A 25,232-nucleotide genomic window follows, 5' to 3' on the forward strand; every position below is an offset into this window, starting at 1 on the left:
CTGTAGAGTGTTTACAGCAGGTCATTTATCACCATCCATCATGAACTCTTGTAGATGGAGGCCTGATTTTATTGCCGGTGTCACATGTTAAAAAGCACGTTTTACAGTGCAAGCAATGGAGAGTCATATCACCACAGGGAATCAACACACCAAGTGTCCAAACAATGAATACATTTCATGAGGAAGAAGTTTTGGGTAACTTTACACAAAATACACTTAGAGACCTTACTGCTGAATTTGCTGGCATTTGTTGGACACTTGGGTGCGGTTTTGAGTATACATGTGCAGTCTTGCAACTCTCAAAGCTCGGGACATAATATAGGGACATAAATAACAGCTATTTTCCTGATTCCTCTGGTTACTTTTTGAAGACTGGGTTGCATCCCAGGTCACTACTGTAAGAAGCGATCGAGTGTCCTCATTGCTAAGTAGCTGATGTCACTGACCTGGAATCCATCCCATTTCTGTACTTATATCTAATATATGTATATCTAATAAAAGTGTCTGTAAAAACCCTAGAGAAGACTGATAGCAAATGATGGGGTTGGTTCACGGAGGGGTTAGGGAAATCAAACTAACGGAGTGGTGTCCTGTTTCACTGCAGTGGATTCATTTTGTATCTCACCTCTGCAGGAGGGTGCACAGAGACACTACAAACTGAAGGCTCCTTTCACAGCTTGTTCCCTAAGGGAAAAAACTGAAAACGGGCTGTATGTATGGAAAAAGATCCAGAGTTGAAACCAAATAAAAATGAGGAAACTGCCCCTACAGTATAGCGCAGTGTAAATGTCACTGACTTATATTGCATTAGCCAAATGCTCAGGAGGCCGTGGACTTTTGAAAAGCTGTATGAACTTCCTCTCAGATTTCCACTCAGGGTATGGAGTCAGTCATTCAGCGCAAGATAAGAATACTTATCTAAAACCACTCACAGATGCAACACAGAAATACTGTATCTGCTATTAGCTAGAAAAAAATGCGTAAAAAAATAAATAAATTGAAGGAAACAAATTGAGTAAATCCTGACTCATAAGACTTACAGTGAACAGAAACTGTTTTGGCTGAGTAATGCATCATTCAAGCATAGAATTTTATGTTTGGCTCTTACACAGTACACTGCAATTATGTCATTATTAGTACTCTTTATTTTTTCTTTGGCTTTTTTTCTTTGGCATCTATTGCCCGAGTGTTTGTTCACCACAGTAAGAATTATTATTTTTTGTTCTAAATGATCATAAACTATCAAACTAGCATAAGTCAGTATCCCAGATATTTCTCATTTTACCCTGACATCTGGACAGTATGCTGGGACACATCTGTTTAAAATTGTGCCAGTCATTTCAGTGAAAAATGGTATTTCACTGCCAGAATGGACAAAGATTTAAAATAGTTTCCTTCTCACTGTCTCCCTGCCAGTGTGAGGTGACCGTTTCTGGAGCAATGGGGTTCATCTTCAGCAGGAAGCAAAATGCTTCATCTTCACAAACTATAGACATGTGAGTCTGTGCAGCATAGGCCAAAAAAAGTGCAACAGGATAAGCTAAATGTAGGGCAAATTATGGAATAAGATCAAAAGCCATAAAGAACCATAACTCCAAAATGCATTTCAAAGGTTTTGTTTACCCACTTGGATCTGTTTAGCCTACATTGCTCAATAGATCCACCACCTGCTTGAGTGTTTGAGGGGCTGTCCCTCTTGTCAATATTTCTATACATATCACCAAGCTGTGTGTTTTTCTTTCTTATTGACTTGTAAATGAAGACTAAATACAGTAGCCTAAGTGGTGCAAAGTCCACACACAGGTGAGAAGGGCACTGCAAACCAACCATCCAAACAAAGAGGTCAATTCAAACAGCAGCTTCTTCCTCCAAGTCTGTCTTCTAAACTTTAAAAATGAGCCGCACATGCATATAAGGTGGCTGCCAATCCCTTCGTCATCCTCTTATAAATAACATGACAATTAAGAAAACCTGAAAACTGGGATGGAGCCAAGATATACTGGCAGCATATCCATGCCAGAGTTTATACCCCCGCCAAAAATAGCTGTGACCAATAAAGCAAGGTATGAAAGTCACCAAGTCCCTCTACCAGCTACTGAGAATGCTCTGTGCATCTCTCTAGTGTATTTTGCTAATCCTCTGTGACCCTTCTGGAACATAAAGACACCGTTATATCCCAGGATTACTGCCTATTTCTGGCAAACTTCTCCTTAAGTTAGATCCATCTTGGATTCCGTCACTGTAACAGCTGAGTGCTGTGTAATGTTTGGTCCTTCAGGATTTATATAAACTGGATACTAACTCTAAAAATGACAACATTCTGGTTTTAGTGTCTTCTTACAATGTGTCTGAGACTACTCGGTAGTTCTGAAAAACTTGGGATGCTGTGTAAAATGGAAATAAAAACAGAATGTAATGATTTGCAAATTTCATAAATCCATATTTTATCCACAACGGAACATAGCGAATGTGTCAAATGTTTAAACTGAGCAACTGTACCATTTTGGAAAAATACTGGCACTTTTTCAATTTGATGGCAGCAACACATCTCAAAGAAGTTGGAACAGACCATGTTTGCTACTATATAGTATCATTATGTTCTTTAAGAGTCTGTAAAAGTCTGGGAATTGAGGAGGCCAGTTGTTTGACTTTTCGGAATATTGTCCCATTCTTGTCGGATCCAGGATTCTAGCTGCTCAACAGTGCTGGATCTTCCTTCTCATATTTTAATTTGATGATGTAGCAAATGTTTTCAATTGGTGAAAGATCTGGACAGCAGGAAGATCATTCAACGCCCGGACTCTGCTTCTAGGAAGCCATGCTGTAGTAATAGATGCAGTATGTGATTTTGCATTGTTTTGTGCCTCTTTCAAGCATTCCATGAAAAAGATGTCTGCATGGGAGCATGTGTTGGTCCTGAACCTTTCAGCATTGATGGTGCCTGTCAATATGTGTAAGCCGCCAATTCTATAGGGAGCCATGTTGCTTACCTGCTTTTAGTTTACCTAAATAGTTGTAAAAATGTTGCAAAATGTTTTTTTCTTTTTAGTACCAATTTTCGAGCTTTTTTTCTACATTCTGCTGCCATCAAAAAGCTCAAAAGTGCTTATTTTTTATTGAATTAAGTTTAGCACAAGTTAGTCTCCTGTTACTAAAGGTTTATGTAATGTAAATCTTTACAACTCACGAAAAAATTATAGAGGACAATCACTCTCACTTATCATAGAAACTGAACTGATTCGATTAAATCCCAGGAAATACTCTTTAGAGACGCAGGCATTTATGCATGAATTCAAGAACCACATGGATGTGCAGTAAGACATAAGTGGGGGGCTGGGACGTGACTCTCAACTGAAGCTGTGGCTGGGATATTTAATGACTGACCGCAGTGAAGCAAGGAGGAGGTCCATTGTGTCCAGATCTACAGCGTCTTAGCTGGCTGCAGCCATAGCCACGCACATGGCACTGCATACTGGGGCTATGCTTTGATGTACAGCCGCTCCCAGAGCAGATGGAGAAAGAAAAGAACTGGGTAAAGAAATAAAATCAGGGGACTGAATACACAACAACTAAAAATGCTTGATGGGGGGTGGGTGAAAAAATTTCAAACAGAATAGGACAGCGGCTTTTTTTTGTTGCTTATTGGAGTCTGCTTTGAAGTGAAGTATCTCCATGTACAACTTTGTATTTTTGTGATGCTGCAATAGAGAGAGAAAGAAGAGCAGGACATCAATTGATATCAGTCAGTCCCCCTCTTTGTGCGAGCCACCGGGCTGGAGTTGGGGTGGGATATGCAAATACAGGCTGTCTGCCTGCCCCTTCAGAGGCAGCAAGAGCAGCACATTGCTGCTTGCACACACACCCTCACTCGTGCAGAGAGCAGATTACTTAGAGGGTCGAGCCTCGGCAGCAGGTTTCCTACACAGTATTTGTGTATATGGAGCTGAAACTTTCCAACAGACAGACTGACACTATCTTCCCTCTTTTCTTTGCTCTCTCTTGCGCTCATCTTTCTTCTTTCGCCTCCTCCAGCACACCTTTGTGTTGTTTTCCTTCCCCTCTCCCTTCCCCCTCCCTCTTCAGTATCATCAGTTTTCCCCCTGCTCCGTCTTGCGTGCTCAGAATTTTGTTAGTGAGCAACCTGAAGATGTACAGGACAAGATGCTGCTGATGCTAGAGCTGTTTGGACTGCACGCCTCCTCCAGGGCCCACTGAAGAAAACAAGACTTTCCATGTGCCAAGGAGCAACACAACACCCAGAGGAGCTAGAGACTACCACTTCTGAATCCCTCTCCTCTTGACAGTTGAATTTTTGAGACTCTGGATTAGCCTTGGAAAAGACTTAGAAAAACAAAATGCGGACCAAGTTGTGCCAGCTAATAGCACAGGTCTTTCTCCTGGGAGTGTTCCTCTCTGTTGTTCACAGTAAAGGGACTTTCTATGGAGGCCATGTCAACCCTTTCTATGGAAACAGATACAACCTCTACAAGGCTGGACTCAACCCTCACCACTCACCAAACAAGCCCATGACCCGTCACAAGTAAGTTCTCCACCTTGGACACATAACAGGAACAGATGCATGTTTTATTTGTGTTTCCAAGGTGCAGGGTATTGAATTCTAAAATCATTCCAAGTAGCTGGAGTTCAAGCAGGACCCACCTAATACTGTATTTCCCTCGAGAATCCCATGTCACCAGTGAGTTGCAGAAATATGTTTTTAGTTATGGAATCAGCTTGGTAACAGATCCCTGAATTGACGCTCTGTTTCTGTCTTACTCAAAATCAGCCTCTTTTCTGTGGTTCACACCTAAAACCATCTGTGGCTGGGGATAAACACTATAGTGCAACAACGAAGCAACAGTGAAAACAAAGCCATCATGACGGTCATTATGGTGCAGCGAGGGGGTGCAGAGTTGATGACAAGGGTATTGATTCCTCACAGTCACTGTATGTGTGTGTGGTAAAGGGGTGGGGGGGCAAGGGGGCTCAATTAGGGACAAGATTTATGGTACAGCTGGGCACACACTGTCAGGAGGGAGTGGCACAACTGGCTTCCAGTCGCAGACACTGATTTCAAATGAACTTACCCTGAGTTAAGTAGAAAATTATTTAACTTTTCCAGATTTAACACAAAGGTGAGGGGTGTTCATCTGCTTTTAATTACTGCATGACAGATACATATTGTAAAGATGATACACACATACACACACACAGAAGAGTAACAGTAAGTTATGAACGCTATTGAATGAAGTTCTGAGATGAAACAGACTTGTGGATATATTTTGCCTGATGCCTGATGTTTGGCCCGCAGGGCTCTTTTGGTTTTTCCTCCCTCTTCCTCCCCCCCTTCTCTTTTGCTTGGCTTCCCACAAGAGCATTTATGCTTTTGGACAGCTCCCCAGCTACCTGCTGCTTCACTCAAACTGCCACAGAAGACTGCTGATTGCCCAGCCCCACTTAGTCTGCCATGTATGCTCACCTCCACCCAACATACTGTTCAGCATCCCTCAACCTGAATGCAGTGTCTATATTGAGTCTACACCTTTAACTTTCTCACTTAACTCTAAAACTGAATATATTACTTTCATTCCCTTACATTTTGCTCACTATTCGGTTAATCTGAATATTGGATTTTCCCCAGCTATTATTAGATTGCCACTTTTTTAAAAAAAAAACTGACCTAATTGACTAACTAAAATAACTTCTTACTTAACACAACTCTTGCAGAAATACATTTATACAATCAGACTCTTGCCCCCCATATATTTTGTACAATTTTATATGGTAAGAACTGGACTTTATCTGTATAAATTGTTTCTAATGGACATTCATCTTGTGTTTCCGGAGGTATTTATTCACCAACATTCATATGCCCTAAAATTCTGAACATAAGTATGCGATTTCAGAGAATTGGCAACACAAATCTATAAATATGACCATTTTGGAGTCACAGGGAGCTGAAGCTTAAATTGCCAAACTCGAATTGGCTCACTAAACAGTAAGCCAATGCAGTTTTTATAATGATTTAAGTGTTCTTATGTACAGCATGGTAGCTATATACCTGTATACCTTCCTTTACTTTTTGACAGCATTGCCAAAGAGGTTTATTTCTTTTTATACAGGCCGTCGTGCCAGATTTCCATCTTACACAACAAGATTAGTTGATTAGCCAGATGTAATAGACTTTCCAGTCAAAACAAATTGATCAATAATGAAATACAGTCAGGAACTGCTTGTCGCTGATAACTGGTAGTATTGCTCCATTTGTTTCTGAGAGTCCAACTATAGTTTTATATAGGAGCTGCAGGCACATCTTAGACACAGTAGCCTCTGGGGACGTGTTGCTGTCAGACCACCACTACAGACATATGAGCTCAGTTGTTGTCAGCCTGACTGGTCAATGGAAATAGACACTTTAAAATAACACGTTATGATGTGTGTGTGTGTGCGTGTGTGTGAGTGAGTGAGTGTGTTTATGAATGCCTATTTAAGTGTAACTAAAGGACTTCACCGGAGCACATTTACATGGTAAATGGCCTGTATTTATATAGCGCTTTACTAGTCCCTAAGGACCCCAAAGCGCTTTACATATCCAGTCATCCACCCATTCACACACTGGTGATGGCAAGCTACATTGTAGCCACAGCCACCCTGGGGCGCACTGACAGAGGCGAGGCTGCCGGACACTGGCGCCACCAGTAGGCAACGGGTGAAGTGTCTTGCCCAAGGACACAACGACCGAGACTGTCCGAGCCGGGGCTCGAACCGGCAACCTTCCTATTACAAGGCGACCTCCCAACTCTTGAGCCACGATCGCCCCGTAAAGTCTAACTCCTCTTTCTAACTTGACTACACTCACACATTGGCAAAACCTCACTGGATTTTTAGTACGAGACTTAAAAAATTCTCAGCTGTTGGAACACCCCAGACTTTTTGTCTTCATGTTGAATTATTGTCTGTATTTTGGCAGCAAAGCGAGTGATTTGATTTCACAGTCATTCCTTCATTCAGTGCAACCACTTGCTTCTGTAAGAAAAATATATGGCCCTCCAGTGGGTGACTGTGACATCTTAGACAGTTACAGTACTGTACCTGTCACAGCTCTATTGCAAAGAAGCTAATTTTCTTCCAAAGGTTAAACTGTGGCTCAGGAAGGTCAGATTTTGTGATTTATGTTTTTAACAAAAGGTCTGGGAAAGAGGAAAAAATTAGTGAAAGAAATCGCTTTTTGAGTATTTTGGAAGTTCTTTTAGGATTAGCAAAACAATGACTATTTTTCACACATCACCACTGAACAGGTGCCAAGAGTCATACATAGTCATCACTGGGAAATGGGTATTGGATAAATCAAACAGCATCCTGGGAGATGCCACATGTCTTTACCAATCAGATTACAGACATATCTGAGGGCTTTTTCTTTGATGTATGGGACAGAGATCAAGGGGGAAAGGTCAGTAGGTTAGCAGAGGTTAAAGGTTAGAGGTTGCTGTTGTACGTTTATCTTGAATGTCCAGTGGAGAGCAAGAATGGAGCCGGTCTCCTGCTAAGGGTCAAAAAGACCATGCAGCAAACTCCCAAGCTACCTGACACTTTTCTTTTAAAATCCATCTGCCAAAGTACTCAGGTTTATGTAAGAACAGTGAAAAAGATTAGTTGCTTTTTATAAAATATTGAAGGTATTTAATGAGGTTGGATTATGATTCAGTTTGTAGTTAATTGGATAGGGTGTTGATTCTGGTGCGAATTTCCAAATAATTATCCCAAGCAAAGTGTAACTGACAACTTACATCATTAAAGTAAAGCATCTACATTTCAGTGCTTTGTTATTTTTATGCAAAAGTCTTCCAATGAGCCACAGCTGGCATGTACAGGTGTGCTTTAACTTTTTAAGACTAAAAGACATTTACAACAAAAAGTAAAGTTATTGTTCACTTTTGTTTTTAGTCAGCAGATTTAGGCATAAAAACGTCCTGGTTTATAAAAAGATTAGCATTTTGGTAAGAATGCAGTCTGGGTTTTTTTTTTTTTTTTTTTGCATTTTATAATTTACAGAAATTTGCAGGAAAAAAAGGGCAGAAGGGGAATCAATAAATGGATAGAGTTATACTTGCCGTGTTTCTTGTTTTCAGTCTTTATGCTAAGTCTGGCTGATAGCCTGTGACTCTTACCTTCATACTTGGCTAATACACAGATCAAAAGATCTTCTCATAAAAGCCTCTGAATAAAAAGAGAATAGTTCTATTTTTATTTGCCTGTGAAGAGATTTGTGTTGCAGGTTACATATGAGTGATATTCTGGTCTCTTCAGTGTATCAGGCCTATGTGTAGAGCTAAATAAAGTATCACAGTTACACTGTTTCACTCTTATTGCATACACAATAACCCCTTTTCTTTGTAAATCTAATAATTCTGTTTGAAACCGTTCTTTTCAGAAGCACAGAGAGCTTATTCAAAGTAGATTATGTACTTTGGAAAATGCCTGAGGATAAGTAAAGTTATTTTTTCAGTACATCTACATGTACACAAGCTTATGTTGTTGCTTTTAACAGCTTAATTTCCAAAATGTAAGCATGTGTAGTCACTTGAGTTTAAGCTATGATGACTAGAGCTGGCTTGGAGCTGACCCTGTCTCCAAATGACAAAGTGATCTCTTTGGTCTTAAAGCTGGGAGTAGCATGCCTTTACCTCTAATCATTAGGCATAAGCACAGTTTTAATAATCCCTGGACCATGGGAATTTCAAGACCTGCCAGTTGGCTGGAAATAGGCTTCATTAAAAGCATATATCAAACGAGATGGGCCTTGGAGTTAGACCAATGGTCCTATTAAAGATCATATTTTTTTCTTTATCCATTCCACTCTTCATAAATCTGTCGGACCCAAAAGCAATGGACTCGGGTCAAGCAGTCAGGAGTTCCTACAGGTGAGAGTGTGGTTTGTAATGAGTGAGGTAAGCCCTTTAGTGCCACATGTCAAAACAACTGAGGCAGTATAGGGAAAAGTAAAGAGCCTGACATGATGAGGCAAGGCGGAGGAGCTTTGTGATATATAGAATGAGAGAGAGGGGAAACGTACAACACAGCAAGAGAAACACTGATATGACTAATTAAACATAACCTGTAGTTATAGGAAAATTTATAGGAAAGGGTGAATGAGAGGTGATTTGTTCAGGCCCATCAAACTGTGGAGGTGTAGCCACAACAATACTTTCCAAACACATTCCACATGTGAATTTGAGATGGGAATTCTGCTTTTCTCTTGGGAGGCTATGAAAGGATTTTTAAGCTGAAACGCTATACTTCAAACATTTACAGTGGGACCAGACCAGCAGTCACAAATGCCATACTCCAGTGACACAAAAACAGACAATACTCAGAGTAAGGAGGAGGGAGAGAGACCAGAGAGACAAAGGAAAGTGCAGTTTTCCTGTCGTGGTGAATGGAGATGAAGACTTTTCATACTGATTGAAAAGGAAGAGTGCAAGGTCAGATTAGGTCTGGAGACACATGACATAGTTTACACAAATTCAGTTTGTGTATTCAGTGGGGATTGGGTGGTTCAGTGAATGTGTGGATCAACTGGAGACTTTCAGTTTTGGGTGTTTCCCTGCCTTCTTTCTGCTTTCTTTTGAAAAACATCAATTGTTAGTTTCATATAACACACACAAAAAAAATATTTAGCGTTAAGTAAGTGAAGTTAAATGACTATTACCAAAATAAGGAGATTATTTGGAAGATTAACATTTTCATTCATCCAAAAAGTGATTACTGTGTCATTGATATCCATTTATTGCACCTTACCAACAAAGTAAAAACATATCCTGAGAATTTTCAAAAACTGAAAGTGAAACTTAGTATATTTCCTTTGGGAGCTCTGAGCTCAGGTCTTCTTGCATAAGTCTCGACAGGCTTTGCACATCTGGAATTGGGCAGGTTCTTCCCCTTTTCCTATGAAATTGTTTCAAACACATGTAAACAAGCTAGCTACATGTTTCTCCAGGAACGTTGTTGAGGGTTTGATTTATTTATTTTTTTGTTCTGAGGAATTTAAGGACAATCATAGACATCCAGAAACCACCCTTTCATTGTCATGTTGAACGCATGTCTCAGTCTCATGTTGTGTGCACTATCTTCAAAGACATTGCCTCAACTTGAACCGGTCACCCTGTCACTGCTGCTGCGAAACACCCCCAGAGTATGATGATACCACTACCATGCTTCACTGTGGCATGCTTGATAATGGGCAGGGTCTGGAGCTCACCGGGCTCTAAGTTCTGGCTAAATATTTCAGTTTTTGTCATCTCATGTCTGGGAATCTTCCTTTTTCCAGAGTCTTTATGAGTAATTCAGTCTAAATTGATGGGAGAAGGTGCAGAATTATCACATTTACAAAATAAAATAGGAAAATGCACTAGTGTGTAGTCAGTCGTTTCTTACATACATCTTGTCTTTTCAGAGATTGTGCATTTAGAGGCATGACTTCCCTGTGCCAATGCGTCAACCTCACCAACTCATCACTGCAATAAATAGTACTGGTCAATAGGTTATTTACTAGAATACATTTATTAACCCTGTAACCTGAGTTTTTGAGACCTCTGCTTCATCTGTGTGATTTTTTTCACAACAAGTGTTTGAGCAATAAATTGCACAAAAATACTGGATGTAGCAAAATTATACAAATTAAAAACAAATTAATTATTAATGACTTTTTTCAATTTGTCATAACTTTCAATAAACTCACCAGTTTAAAAAATATATATTAACTTTCTGGCAATTATTTAATGTTTTGGGCTTTACAGTGTTGGAGCCACCGTGGTGTCTAACTGCAGCTTCACCTCTACTCTATATTATGATCAGGTGTGTTGCATGTTTGGAAGTGCTATTTGCTTTTAACTATAAGCTTTAAATAAACGCGACTTGACCTAGGTGACTTGTACTGTGTGGTACTTTATGGGCAGCCAACCCTTCTCATCTGTCCCCCACAAGCTCTAAAACAAACACGCCAGAAAGTATTTATACTTTTTAACAGTAGTGACCTTGTACCACACTGGCTGACAGATGAGGCATGGAAAAAGCTCAGAATAGGCTATCACTCCTCTCTCACCTTTTCACTGTTCTGTCTATAGCTCTCTGATCTCATATCATACACATCAGGACTTGGACATTCTTTTTCCCCAAAGTGTCCAGATTAACAGCCTTCTCACAGCTGGGCATCCTCCCACACACAAAAGCAGCCCAAACAAAGTTCTCACCTACTCTGCAGCTGCTGGAAGTGGCTATAATAATAAGAAATGCTAAAGGCAGCGCTCCTGCTCATATACGACCACTTCCACATCGAGGGTTCATATTTTTGGAATAAAGTTTGTGTAGTCTTCTTTTTGCAGAGTTGAGTGGTCTCTGTGGATGTGAGATATAAACCCAAGGTCTTTATTGCTTGATTATGTGTCTATAAAATCTGCACACGTGAGTATGTGTCATTTTCTCAACAGCTGACTGTATTATTGCTTTCAGGCTTTCAAGCTGAAACTTAACATTCGTCTTGTAAAAACAGGTTTTCACACAGCAAAGGCGACCTGCTGCTGACCTGACCGACAGCGCAGCGCAAAGGGACGGGATTTATATCAGCACTCAACTCTGAGTTTCACAAAGCCAGAAACCCCCCTTGTATGGAAGACAGTGAGGATTAAATATCACTCATAGACCCAAATGACACTGACAGAAAAATGACAAAAAAATGTGAAGCAGAAACAGAAAACTGTGGACAGGGAACCATTTCCCCCCCCTCATGTACATCTGGATTGCTGCACTTTTCGCCATGGTGTGAAGTCTGTGGGTTACATCTCACAGCTGTGAAAACGGTCACACACTTACTATTCTCTATATCAGGGGTTTTAAACAGAAGGCCTGGGGACCAAACCAGGCCCAGCGAAGAGTGAAATTCAGCCCACTGGACAGCTTGAGATAATGTGAAAGAATGCATAGATTTCAAACTTTTAACTGTATTTTCACAGGTTTTACAGTTTTTCCAACCAACCCCATTGCCATTCATTCTACTCCAAAATAACTAACAGATAAACAATTTTAATGACAGGAAAGTTCCTTTGTCCCCACTATTAGTGAGTCCACAGTAAATTAACAAAAATATATTATAATTACAGGATAGTAAAATAACCTTTTCTGCAATTTTACATATTTATCATGTAGTTTCACTGGTCGGGATGACTGAAGATCAAAATATGCTGTATGTGGCCCACAATGTAAAATGAGTTTGACATCTATCTATCAGCAACTATCAGCTATCAGCTTTTAAGAGCTACACAGAGACAAGTCTTTAAGCTCCTTGAAGATGTAAGATGAGAAAACTAAAGGCATTAAATTTGATTTATATCACATAATAATACTGAAGCCATTCACTATAGTGCTGAAATATTCAGGTTGACAGTATCTATAGCTTTTCTATACTGCAGAAATCGCTATCAAAATCTTCATGTGACTTTGACAAACACATTTGTACAAGATCTAACTGCTTACGTCTCTCTCTCTCTCTCTCTCTCTCTCTCTCTCTCTCTCTCTCTCTCTCTCTCTCTCTCTCTCTCTCTCTCTCTCTTTAAAAAGTCATTTGCTTTGGTGCCAAAAACTGTGTATTGTCTGCAATAGATCTCACTGCGAACAGCAGATGACAGCACAGGGAGTGATCAGTTTTAAAGTCCCTCTGGCCTGGTAAAGAAAAGAGCCTGCAGGTGGAGAGGGAGAAGAAAAACAGCATGAAAGCAAATTATTAAGAACAACAGAAATGTTACAGGAGTCCAGCTTTTGAAAAAAAAAAAAAAAAAACTAGCCAGAAAAGATGATGCAGCATCATTTGTGTTGTCAAATTAAGCTTGCATTTCTTATTTCAATGACCTAATACATTATTCCAGCCAGTTCCCCTTTTTGTTATGCTAAGAAAATCATTTGCACCAAGTAGTAAACTGCATGCGGGAGTTAAAAGTACTTAAAGAACTCCCATCATACCACATCAGTTAAGGTCGTAACTGCCACTTCCTTAACAACCCATGACCTGGCAGCAGGTTGTCAGGCTGGTATGAAAGGAGCTCTGTCATTCTAACTTTTGCCCTCTACCTTCTACTGCTATTAACATATGTCAACACAGGGAGAGTGGTGACACACACACACACACACACACACGCAGAAAACACTGTCAACACATTTGCAGAAGGACACAGCGGCGCAGTGGTTTCTCACACATTCTAACAGCCTCCCCTCTCTGTTAGCCCTCTGAACCTGTTAACTTGGCATGTAGACCCGCCTCGGCCCCCGTGTCCCTCCCTGCTGCTCCGAACACTTCTATTAGTCCTGAAACAGCTGTGGAGCAATGCTAAGTGCCGCATGTGTTGCTAAATGCTCCCCTCTGAATGTAAGAAATGCTTCACATGTGAGCCTAAAGAGAGCAGATCATCATTTCCTGTGTTGCACAGAGGCCAGGGGAACATTTAGCAGTTGCTATAGCTGCACTGGCTATGAAGAGTGAGAGCGAGTGAGACAGGGAAAGTTCAGTGTGATGTAACAACTGCTCAAAGTTGTTACAGTGAAGTTAGTGCACATCTGAGCACTTCCAGGATTGAAAACAGTCTCCGTGAATGTTTTTGGTGCTCAACTACCCTACGTAACTAAAAGAAGCAAAACAAGCTAAAAGGACTTTCAGTTTTCTTAGTATACTTACATAAAGTACACTATGTAGGCTGTACAGTATACTTATTTGCATGGTTTTCGTGCAGGACTGGACTAGTATTGTATGAAATTGAACATGACACAGTGCATTTGCATATATTTGCAACTTGTAAAGCATGTGAAAAACATGTAAATCTAATTTTAACAATGAAGTTTGGAAGTCATTGCACACAAACATCAAACAACACCACAACACACTCTGGTACAGTCTTTGATGCTGACTGAATATCTTCCTCCTGCTGGGTAAAAATTCATGGGTGGTCTCTCCTCGTCCACTACATTCCCAAATTACATACACCACATGTATTTAAAATAGTTTTTGAATAAAGGAGCTTGTGTTGAAATGTTTGAGCACTTGCTTCCACCAGTGGGAAATTCCTGTAGTTTCAATAAGACTTCCACTTGTGTGGAAGTCCATTGGAAAGTGACTCTTCAACTTCCTTATCCACATCAGTAAATATTTTCTGGATGACTTTAAGGCCTCACTTGCTATTTTCGTCTTAATGAATATAAAAGATGCCGTTTTTGTAAACTGAAGTTCATTTAGCAATTGCACTTCACTGACTGATGAGTGTGCAGCATCCCTCAGCTTTTCAGTCAGAGCTGCTCTTCACCCTTATCATCCTGTTCCAATAAAACAACTTGGCAACAACAACAAAGCTCACTTTAAGCCTTTGCAGCGGGACTTCACTAACCAAGGGGTGTTGCCGAAGTGGCTACCTCATATATACATTTATACACAATCTATGATTCCACACACAACTGAAACACAACTCACTGCCTGGGTATTTGTAGTATACTGCATGCAGCTATACCTGAAAGTAACTGGGAATACAAGTAACTAAAAAATCCATTTAAAATGTCAAAATTAAAAATAAAAAAAATTGAAAAAGAGCAAAGGAATCCCTACTCAGTCCATCTGCAGCTGTAGCTCCTCAATGAAAAGCTCTCTTTGATCTTTTGTTAATATCTATCAGCTAGATCAAAAGCAAACTTTTCTTGTTTTTTTTATTAAAGTGCCAATAAAAAGAGAAAAACACAACAACACGGGCTTATTCATAATCCAAAAGAAGAATGAGCTGTAAAAGATTAAACACAACAAAGCAAAGATTAAAACACTGAGTCAATAGTATCTTACAGAAGGTTTTATGATGCATCTTCATCACTTTCAACACTTTTGATGGAAGAAATAGCTTTCTGTTAAATTTTGCCTGTTACACTCCAACAGTTTTAATTATACACAATAAAACAGATTCCTCTTGACCTCAATACACTGAGAGTTTGCAGTTACAGCTTTACTTTTTCTGGCATGTTTTGTATCTTAAAGTGGCTATAGTTTTAGCCGTTTAAGTCTACTGTATACTGCCCTGTTGAATTAACAGTGCTGCTGCTGAACCACATTTGTAAATTCACATTTAGTTATAGTACTTGTCTCTGCAGTGGTTGCTGTTCTACGAAATCTAAATAGGTTTTACTTTAACACACGTCAGTGTGATGGACACAGAGCAAAACAGGGGCTGTTGGCATCTTATTGGTGCTAGCATTGTAACATCCCTCTGCTCTCCCCACAGAAACCACTGCGCCCATGTGGTTCAGAGAAACATCACATGCATCATGCAGGATGGAGTGGCAACCTACGTGAAGGCTGAGTATACCACCAAGTGTATCTGGGGTCAGAAATGTCCTGTTGTGATGTGAGTCAATCAAACGAAGTAATACAATGCTGCAGATGTTTTACAGTTCAGTCTGCGCCTTAGGAGTTTGGTAATGATGTTTAAATATGTCGTTCTTTCTTTATATTTGGCAAACTGCAGCACAATGTAGAACATACTCTACATCAATACTGCCCTCTAGTGTTATATATTACCCTTATTAATGCACATCTGCGATACTGCTGATAACTTTTTATTTATTTTGCTAAATAAAATAAAATGCAGGGACGTCTGTGTTACCAATTCTGTCTCTGTGCATGGAAATGATTAAGATCTGTTTTTTATTTATTAAGAATTCTGGAAAGCTGTTGTTCTGCGTTCTTATTATTTGTTGAAAACATGAGAAAGTAAGGCATAAGAAAAAAACATTTTAACTTGGCTTTAACTTGTTCTTAGGCAGATGTACCTTTCTGCTATCTGCTCTCAAAGTGTTGTCTAGTAAGTTTCTCTTCATACAGGGAGTGCAGAATTATTAGGCAAGTTGTATTTTTGAGGAATAATTTTATTATTGAACAACAACCATGTTTTCAATGAACCCAAAAAACTCATTAATATCAAAGCTGCATATTTTTGGAATTAGTTTTTAGTTTATTTTTAGTTTTAGCTATTTTAGGGGGATATCTGTGTGTGCAGGTGACTATTACTTAACAAAAAACAAATATATACCCATTTCAATTATTTATTTTTACCAGTGACACCAATATAACATCTCCACATTCACAAATATACATTTCTGACATTCAAAAACAAAACAAAAACAAATCAGCGACCAATATAGCCACCTTTCTTTCCAAGGACACTCAAAAGCAAGGCAAGGCAAGGCAAGTTTATTTGTATAGCACAATTCAACAACAAGGTGATTCAAAGTGCTTTACAGAGACATTAGAAACAAAAACAAATAAAAAGCATGATTTAAAATTGATTAAAACAAGCAAACAAACAAACAAACTAATTAACAAACAAACAAACAAACAAACAAACAAAACAGTATATAAAATCAAAACAGATAAAATCAGTAGTTAAAATGTTAGTTTTGAAATTTAAGCTTAAAAGTGTGGAATTGGTGCTTTATTCAAATGCAGCTGAGAACAGGTGAGTCTTCAACCTGGATTTAAATAAACTGAGTGTTTCAGCTGATCTGAGGCTTTCTGGGAGTTTGTTCCAAATATAAGGAGAATAAAAGCTGAATGCAGCTTCTCCGTGTCTGGTTCTGACTCTGGGAACTGATAAAAGACCGGATCCAGATGACCTGAGGGATCTGGAAGGTTCATACTGGGTCAGGAGGTCACTGATGTATTTTGGTCCTAAACCATTCAGAGCTTTATAGACCAGCATCAGAACTTTAAAAGCCTGCCATCCATGGATTCTGTCAGTGTTTTGATCTGTTCACCATCAACATTGTGTGCAGCAGCAACCACAGCCTCCCAGACACTGTTCAGAGAGGTGTACTGTTGTCCCTCCTTGTAAATCTCACATTTGATGATGGACCACAGGTTCTCAATGGGGTTCAGATCAGGTGAACAAGGTGGCCATGTCATTAGTTTTTCTTCTTTTATACCCTTTCTTGCCAGCCACGCTGTGGAGTACTTGGACGCGTGTGATGGAGCATTGTCCTGCATGAAGATCATGTTTTTCTTGAAGGATGCAGACTTCTTCCTGTACCACTGCTTGAAGAAGGTGTCTTCCAGAAACTGGCAGTAGGACTGGGAGTTGAGCTTGACTCCATCCTCAACCCGAAAAGGCCCCACAAGCTCATCTTTGATGATACCAGCCCAAACCAGTACTCCACCTCCACCTTGCTGGCGTCTGCGTCGGACTGGAGCTCTCTGCCCTTTACCAATCCAGCCACGGGCCCATCCATCTGGCCCATCAAGACTCACTCTCATTTCATCAGTCCATAAAACCTTAGAAAAACCAGTCTTGAGATATTTCTTGGCCCAGTCTTGACGTTTCAGCTTGTGTGTCTTGTTCAGTGGTGGTCGTCTTTCAGCCTTTCTTACCTTGGCCATGTCTCTGAGTATTGCACACCTTGTGCTTTTGGGCACTCCAGTGATGTTGCAGCTCTGAAATATGGCCAAACTGGTGGCAAGTGGCATCTTGGCAGCTGCACGCTTGACTTTTCTCAGTTCATGGGCAGTTATTTTGCGCCTTGGTTTTTCCACACGCTTCTTGCGACCCTGTTGACTATTTTGAATGAAACGCTTGATTGTTCGATGATCATGTTTCAGAAGCTTTGCAGTTTTGAGACTGCTGCATCCCTCTGCAAGATAGCTCACTATTTTTGACTTTTCTGTGCCTGTCAAGTCCTTCTTTTGACCCATTTTGCCAAAGGAAAGGAAGTTGCCTAATAATTATGCACACCTGATATAGGGTGTTGATGTCATTAGACCACACCCCTTCTCATTACAGAGATGCACATCACCTAATATGCTTAATTGGTAGTAGGCTTTCGAGCCTATACAGCTTGGAGTAAGACAACATGCATGAAGAGGATGATGTGGACAAAATACTCATTTGCCTAATAATTCTGCACTCCCTGTATACCATTCGAAAGACACAATGGGAACAAGAGTGGATTTTCTGTGTGTGTGTGTGTGTGTGTGTGTGTGTGTGTGTGTGTGTGTGTGTGTGTGTGTGTGTGTGTGTGTGTGTGTGTGTGTGTGTGTGTGTGTGTGTGTAAAGAGAGACTTTGATTCACAATGGATAGAAAATTCAGCTTAAACTAAATAACAATGAAGTTGGGTGCTAACCCAGGTCCAATCCCCTGATGCCATCATTTACACCACGATTATCTTAATCTCTTAATCTTCCTCTAATCCCTGTCTAATCTCATAGTGAACAACTAAATCCTGTTATTTCTGCTCAGCGCCATCTTTCCATCCTGTATTTGTGCTCATGATTGATGAAAACAAAAGTACTTCTAACAGTAAAACCTGATATATTTCACTCATAACATTTGCATAATCACTTATTGTAAGCACATTTATATCACATTTCCTTTAGGTATAGGACATTCTACAAGCCAAAATACAAGGTTGGTTTTAAAACAGTGACCGAGCTCGAGTGGAAATGTTGTCCCGGCTATTCTGGAGAAAACTGTTACGATGGACCCACGTCACATCCAGATATTGCAATGCCACCTTTCAAGGGTGCAGTTCTTCCCCATCGCCCAAGTGTGAAGGGCTTCCCCCATGGCCCTAGACCTCCTATTGAGCATAAGCCTGGAGGAGGCCAGCTGGAGCCAGGAAAACCCTTCCCTGGTATACCCACAGGACAGACAAATGGTGAGAAGAGGTTCCAATTTGTTTATTGTAAAGTCTTGGAGTATTAAATTAACGACTGTCATTAACTCTGCAATGTTTTTGAATGTTTGCGCATTATTCTGTAATTGAAACCACTTATTTCCCTCATATTTGACATATTTATGAATATCTCTAAAACGTTCCCTTTTCTGTGATTTGCCTTCAAAATACAGGCAACAAATATGGCATTTCAGGTGTAACTGGTGAGCGCTTGGACCGCATCGAAGAGGACCTGCGTCGCCTTACCCAGGGTCTAGACACTCTTAATGGGGTGGTGACTGGCCTTGAGGACCGACTACGCACATCACTCCGCGAAGACACCAATAAAATTCTGGTGTCCTTGCTACCGAACACACCTCGTGCGCCCGACTCTGCTGTGGGATTTGGGCTGATCCCAGATGGGACTCATGATGGGTTGGATGGAGCAGGAGGCTTTACTGGATTTGGGGATTTAGCAGGGAGAGTGACAGAAGTTAGGGATGAGCTGCGGGCCAAGACTCATATTCTAGAGGAGATTCAGGTACTGTGCCATAATGCCTGCTGATCGATCATTTGATACATTGTTTTTCATAGTTGAAACAAATAATGCCTCATTTCTTTTTTTTATTCCTTCAATAAATATTCAATTTTGTCTCTGATCTGACTTCTGTTCATCTTTAGGGGATGGTCTTGGGTCATGATGGCCAGCTGAAGAAACTGTTGGAAGGAGCTATAGGCAGGCCCATCCCTGGCCCTGACACCAGATCTCTTCTGGACGAACTCTTAGATATCAAGCTGGCAGATATAAGGGGTGATATCCTGGATGGCTTTGAGCGCCGTCTGACGAGCCTCGAGAAGCACTGTGATCAGAAGATCGGGGAGGTGCAGAGGGAGTGCCACAGGGAGCACATGGATGGCCAACAACAGATGCAGCAATCTCTGGATGGCAGAGAAACTGGACTCAGGGAGGAGTTGGGTTCTTTGCAAGCTCAGATTCAGGGTCTAACACTCACTGAGAGCTGCTGCGGACAGGTATGACATAAGTGGGGTTGTAATATAACAATATAACAGCAATAAACTAATCAGTAATCTGCTTATTAATTGAAATCCCGAATAATTCTGGTGCTTTATCCATACATATGAAATTGAAAAGTTTTTGTTTTCCAAATGTTTAGGCTAAGCTTTATCTCCTGACAGTTGCTGAAACCTTATTGCATTATTGCAAATTTTGACGCTCAAAGAAAAATTTCCCAAAACACCAGTCTGAGGATTAGGGCCACCGAACAAAAGTTGGGGACATCTTTTTTTCTTCTTTTCCAGAATTCTGAAATTAAAGTCAGAATTCTGACTTTAATCTCAGATTCCTGAGAAAAGATTAAAAAAAGGAGAAAAATAATAACTAATTATTAAATGCAGAGTGGTGAAAAGAGTGCTTCTCCACTCTATGTTCGAAGCCCCACCTTAGAGATGGCTCCATATGTGCTAAAAAGCCAGTGTTTCCCTCTCAGACCTTTGAAACACACTATACTGAAATTTTATTATGGAGATTTGTTGAAAGGTACTAAAAATATCTTGGCTGCTCCAAATCCAGCTCTGAAATCCAGAAAGGGTCACATCACTAAATTGTAATAATTTATGAGTGCAGTTTGTTAGGCCATGACATGGTTTACACAACAACTAATGAGTTATTGATTGTTGCAGGTGAGCAGTCTGTCTCATCGTGTGTTGCTGCTGGAGGAGTCGGTTAAAGGTTTTACGGAGTCACAAAGGCAGCTCCAGACCGCATTTAATGACCAAACCATCCACATAGACACCCTGATTGAGACTCGACTGGTGGACATAGAGGGCCGAATAAATGCCACAAGTGGTAGTTTTGACGGGGTTGAAGGGTTTCCTGGTGGTCTGGATGGTTTCAAGACTCTGTTTGAGGACAAGCTGAAGACCCTGGAGGAGAAAGTGTCTGTGGCCGTGGAGGAGCTGAGTAACGCCACAGCCCCGGCTCTTCTGGAAGGGCAGGTGGTCCCTGCACTGGAGACCGAGATTGAGTCGGTGAGGAGGAGAGTTGAAGGAGATCTGGATGGAATTCAAAAACAGTTAAAACACCTGGAGCTCCTCTGTACCACCTCTTGCCCACCCTCGACGCCACCAGCGGGAGGTGTCAGCGGCACTCAAGTAGAGGACGAGTGCAAAGAGATGGAAAAGAAGATGACAAACCGTCTGGACTCTCACTCTAACCAGCTGGATCGCTTAAACAACACCCTTCAGAACATGCTCTTCCGGATTGCCCAGGAGGAAACAGAAGGGTCTATCCAAGGAGAGATCACACTGCTAAAGGTCAACATCAACTCTGTGAACCGCACTCTGAAGGGCCTAAAGGACTCTCTTAGCTTTATTGCAAGTGAAGTGGGACATGCTAATTCCACATGGGAACAAAGAGAGCACCAACTCGTCAACCAAGTGCAAGGAATCACCAAACTCATGGGCCACCAAGCCTCCCTCCTTGGAGCTGGGGAGAGGCGACTGGTCCAGCTGAAAGGGGAGCTAATGGCATTGAAGAGACAGCTGGCCGGGGAACTACGGGGCTGCCACAGCACAGCAATAGAAGTGCAGAAAGAGGTAAAGGATGTCGATAGCAGGGTGACCCAGGTAGAGGGCCAGTGCAGCAACCTGAGCGAGCTGGCGGATCACCTGGAACGGATCCGGGCGGAGCTTGAGAGACACTCTGACTCCTACCTGTCCCAAGTAAACGGTACCTTGGCAATCCATGCAGAACAGCTAGCTGAGCTGAAAGATGACATCAAAGACTGCAAGGCCAAGGATGCTGCCAACCACAAAGGAGACCAGTAGCATTTCAGCTACAGAATCTATAAAAAAAATTAAGACTTAAGTGTGGTTTTTATTAGCCTTCATTTGCTTCTGTCTCCTGTCTTTTAAACCCACTCTGCACAGATGCAAATTAACCAAACTAGTGAAAGTCATTTCCCTGTGAGCTTCTCATCCCAGTTCCTCCAGATGTCCTGGGCGTTTAGTTGAGTCATCTGGAAAGAGAAGAGGACAACGCAGAATACAAAGACACGCCTACGGTTGTATAGCTGGGCGATATTTTCTCTCAAGGTTTTATTCTAGAGGGCATTTCTCTGATCATGATTGTTTTGTTTAGACATTTTACCTGTTTAACTTATATGAAGTGACTGGATTGTTGTGATATTAAACTGTTTGCATTAAAAAAAAATACAGCAAAACACAGTGCTGCTATGGGTTTTTGCTGAGAAGCACACTCAACAACCTCTGTGTGGACACTTGCCTTGTTTTTTCTGTTGTTGTTTAAAAAAAATACTGTATGTCAACTTGGTGCTATTTGCATTTTTGTAAACCTTTGTTTGTTTTACACGTTTAAAAATGCCTTATACAAATATATCTCTGCTTTGTCTGTTGTGTTCATTTGCTGCCACTTGGCTCAAAGTTGCAGAGAAGTTCCATAATTCACCATTAGGGGGCAGTGAGAACACACAACACGGCGTGGTCGACAGTAGAGAAAGTCTAAAACAACAAGTACAACTTTATCTGTTATAGCGTAAGGAACTGTGTACATCATCTAGTTTATCAAGTTAATTTTTCTGTTTAATTATTATAATTAGAAGTTGGGTGGTAAGTACTTCTCGTTAAACCAAATTCTCTAAGCCGTCAAATTCTCCACTTTAATTCAGCTTCAGTGAGCTACCTTGACCCCACTGAGTCACACTGTGCTGTGGTTTAGCAGAAACAACATCATCTAGGTCTCTCCCATCAATACCTTGGAAACCTTTTGGCCTTCTTGTTTTTGTTGTTTCTTAACGTGTAGCCATTCCTGTAAAAATAAAGTATGTTATGACAACTTTCACAGTAGAAAGCATTCCTAATGAATTTTTTTAATCTACACCTTCATAAAAATCTGATGTAACACTGGAATAATGATTTTTTTTTCACAGCCAGTTCTAGCCCATTACTCTGAAGAGGGCAATAAAAATGTACCTGACAAGATTTTATCCGTTTCACCCCAATATTCTTTAAAAAGATCTGAAAAACATTGTACTCTTCTACAGTCTGTTTGTGTCCTTCATTAAAAGGGTGTGTAACCAGCAAACAAAAGCTGAAACTGCATTAAACTGTCCACTTCACAGATCAGTAAACTTCCTCCTTCTAAGAGTTTGTTTGTTTGTTTTTTTTAAATGTTACCACATAATTAAAACAGCAAAAATAATTTGAATTACAACTAAGTCAATATGCTCGCTGCACTGCAGGTTTTACAGAGTCAGCACATAGTTAAAGACAGTAACATCCCTCCGTGATTAAGTAGCTGCCAGCATGTAATGGGGACCAGAAATATATCATTATTTGCAGTGAAGCATATAGGATTGAAGAATCTGATGCTTGACTAAGCAGAGTAAGCTGTTCAACCCCACTGACTTAACCAAGCCGATGCATGAAAGTCTGAGCTCATTTGATACGGACGTGACTGAAATAGTTTGAGAACGATGTGCTAAAGCTGCAAAACAAATCAGTTCACAAGACTGTGGTGCTGCACGGCAGTCAGATAACAAATAAAGTCACTTGGTGAAGAGTCTGGCAGACTTTAAGATCAGGTGACACTTAATCACAATGAATGAATAAAGCTGGGAAAGATCAACTGTAAAAAGGTCTGCTGACCTTGCTCCACTGAAGCGTCGTCAGCAGACCTTCTGTACGCTGTCAGCACATAGTTTTTAAAGATAACATCTTACAGTAACCAGAACAGGATGGAGCAATCACAGCATAAGAAAATCCACAAGCTAGATTTTTTAAAAGTTTTTAAAAAATGCTTCAGGAGCAATACAGTGCAGACAGAGTGGCCGTACGTCAAAGCCAAAGCCAAATATGTACATGATGTGAGTCAGAAGCCAGACTCCCTTGAAAATATTGTAAGTGGTCTTGAGCAAGTTCTCCAGGCTTTCTGACAGTCTTTAAAAAAAAAATAAAAAATGCAATTAAAATCATTTGTTTCCTTTTCTTTAGTTGAATCTACATAAAATATCAAAGATATCACAGCGTGAAATTGGAAAAATTCTTGTAAGGACCCCAGAGACGCATCTGTTCACTGAAGCCTTGTGAGTAATGGCCTCTGTGGAAGGTTGTTTCTGTCAGGAAGCCATTCAAAGGAACTCAACTGAAAACCAGTGACAGCAGGTCTCATGGAGAACTGAATCCAAATTCGACATTTTTGGTTCAAAACATCGCCACTATGTATGGAAGAGATCATAAAAGAGGTACAACAGTGAGTGGCTACTTAGCAGGGTCTATTAAGCTGAGAATGGATAAAAAGGCTCTCATTATCTAAAGAAGAGCCTTGAATGTGCTTCAGGAAGTCTTGAAGAATTATTCCTGAAGAAAGCTTGCCAAGGAGGGTTCAGGCTGTGTTGGAGACTGAAGGTGGTCTTACAGAATATTGACTTATTTCCATTTATGTTTTTGCACACGTTTCTGTTAAAACTGTTTCACAGTTCCCCAGGAAAATATAAAGAAATGAAGGGTGGCTCAAGACTTTTGCAAAGTACTATACAGTGGGATGCGAAAGTTTGGGCAACCTTGTTAATAGTCATTATTTTTCCTCTATAAATCCTTGGTTGTTACAATAAAAAATGTCAGTTAAATATATCATATAGGAGACACACAGTGATATTTGAGAAGTGAAATGAAGTTTATTGGATTTACAGAAAGTGTGCAATAATTGTTTAAACAAAATCAGGCAGATGCATAAATTTGGGCACTGTTGTCATTTTATTGATTCCAAAACCTTTAGAACTAATTATTGGAACTCGAATTGGCTTGGTAAGCTCAGTGACCCCTGACCTACATACACAGGTGAATCCAATAATGAGAAAGAGTATTTATGTTGTAATTGTAAGCTTCCCTCCTCTTTTAATTTTCTCTGAAGAGTAGCAACATGGGGGTCTCAAAACAACTCTCAAATGACCTGAAGACAAAGATTGTTCACCATCATGGTTTAGGGGAAGGATACAGAAAGCTGCTCTGAGATTTAAGCTGTCTGTTTCCACAGTTAGGAACATATTGAGAAAATGGAAGATCACAGGCTCAGTTCAAGTTAAGGCTCAAAGTGGCAGACTAAGAAAAATCTCGGATAGACAGAAGCGACTTCAGTTCTAAGGTCAAATGGTGGGGAGTCCCAGATTTAAACCTAGTGGGAGTTTCCCCCCCAAAGAGGGACAAAAGGACCCCCTGATGATCCTCTAATCGCCTGAGCCAAGGTGTGAAACTGGGTGTGGGTCCCAATCAGCCAGAGTTTCGGGTGAGTTCATTGTGAAACCTGGCCCCACCTTATCATGCGAATTCCTGAGATCAGATGGCCCAGGATGTGAGTGGGCGTTAAGGCGTCTGGGGAGGGATCTCAAAACTGGATTATAGATGGCAGACAGTTGGTGTCGTAAACCACCGCCTCTGTTCAAAGATGGTCGCTCACAGTGGACATAGATGGCTT

At 40.6% G+C, this 25,232-nt stretch overlaps 1 protein-coding gene across 2 annotated transcripts; it reads left to right on the top strand.

The window, feature by feature from the left end:
• Nucleotides 1–3,427: 3,427 nt before the first annotated feature.
• emilin3b (elastin microfibril interfacer 3b) lies at nucleotides 3,428–22,138 on the top strand. 2 transcript variants are annotated; one of them, XM_085393265.1, is made up of 6 exons: nucleotides 3,431–4,540; nucleotides 15,300–15,422; nucleotides 18,444–18,724; nucleotides 18,916–19,262; nucleotides 19,403–19,753; nucleotides 20,423–22,138. In XM_085393265.1, exons 1-6 carry the CDS (start codon nucleotides 4,356–4,358, stop codon nucleotides 21,566–21,568), a joined length of 2,433 nt encoding a protein of 810 aa, XP_085249391.1. In that variant the 5' UTR covers nucleotides 3,431–4,355; the 3' UTR covers nucleotides 21,569–22,138. The 2 variants fall into 2 exon arrangements, with proteins under 2 accessions (XP_085249392.1, XP_085249391.1); XM_085393266.1 differs by lacking the exon at nucleotides 15,300–15,422 and having other exon boundaries at nucleotides 3,428–4,540.
• Nucleotides 22,139–25,232: the final 3,094 nt, after the last annotated feature.

This window comes from Rhamphochromis longiceps, linkage group LG20 (genome assembly GCF_057381845.1).
Source record: "Rhamphochromis longiceps isolate RC_006_pf linkage group LG20, R_longiceps_female_GT1.1, whole genome shotgun sequence".
NCBI classification, from domain to species: domain Eukaryota; kingdom Metazoa; phylum Chordata; class Actinopteri; order Cichliformes; family Cichlidae; genus Rhamphochromis; species Rhamphochromis longiceps.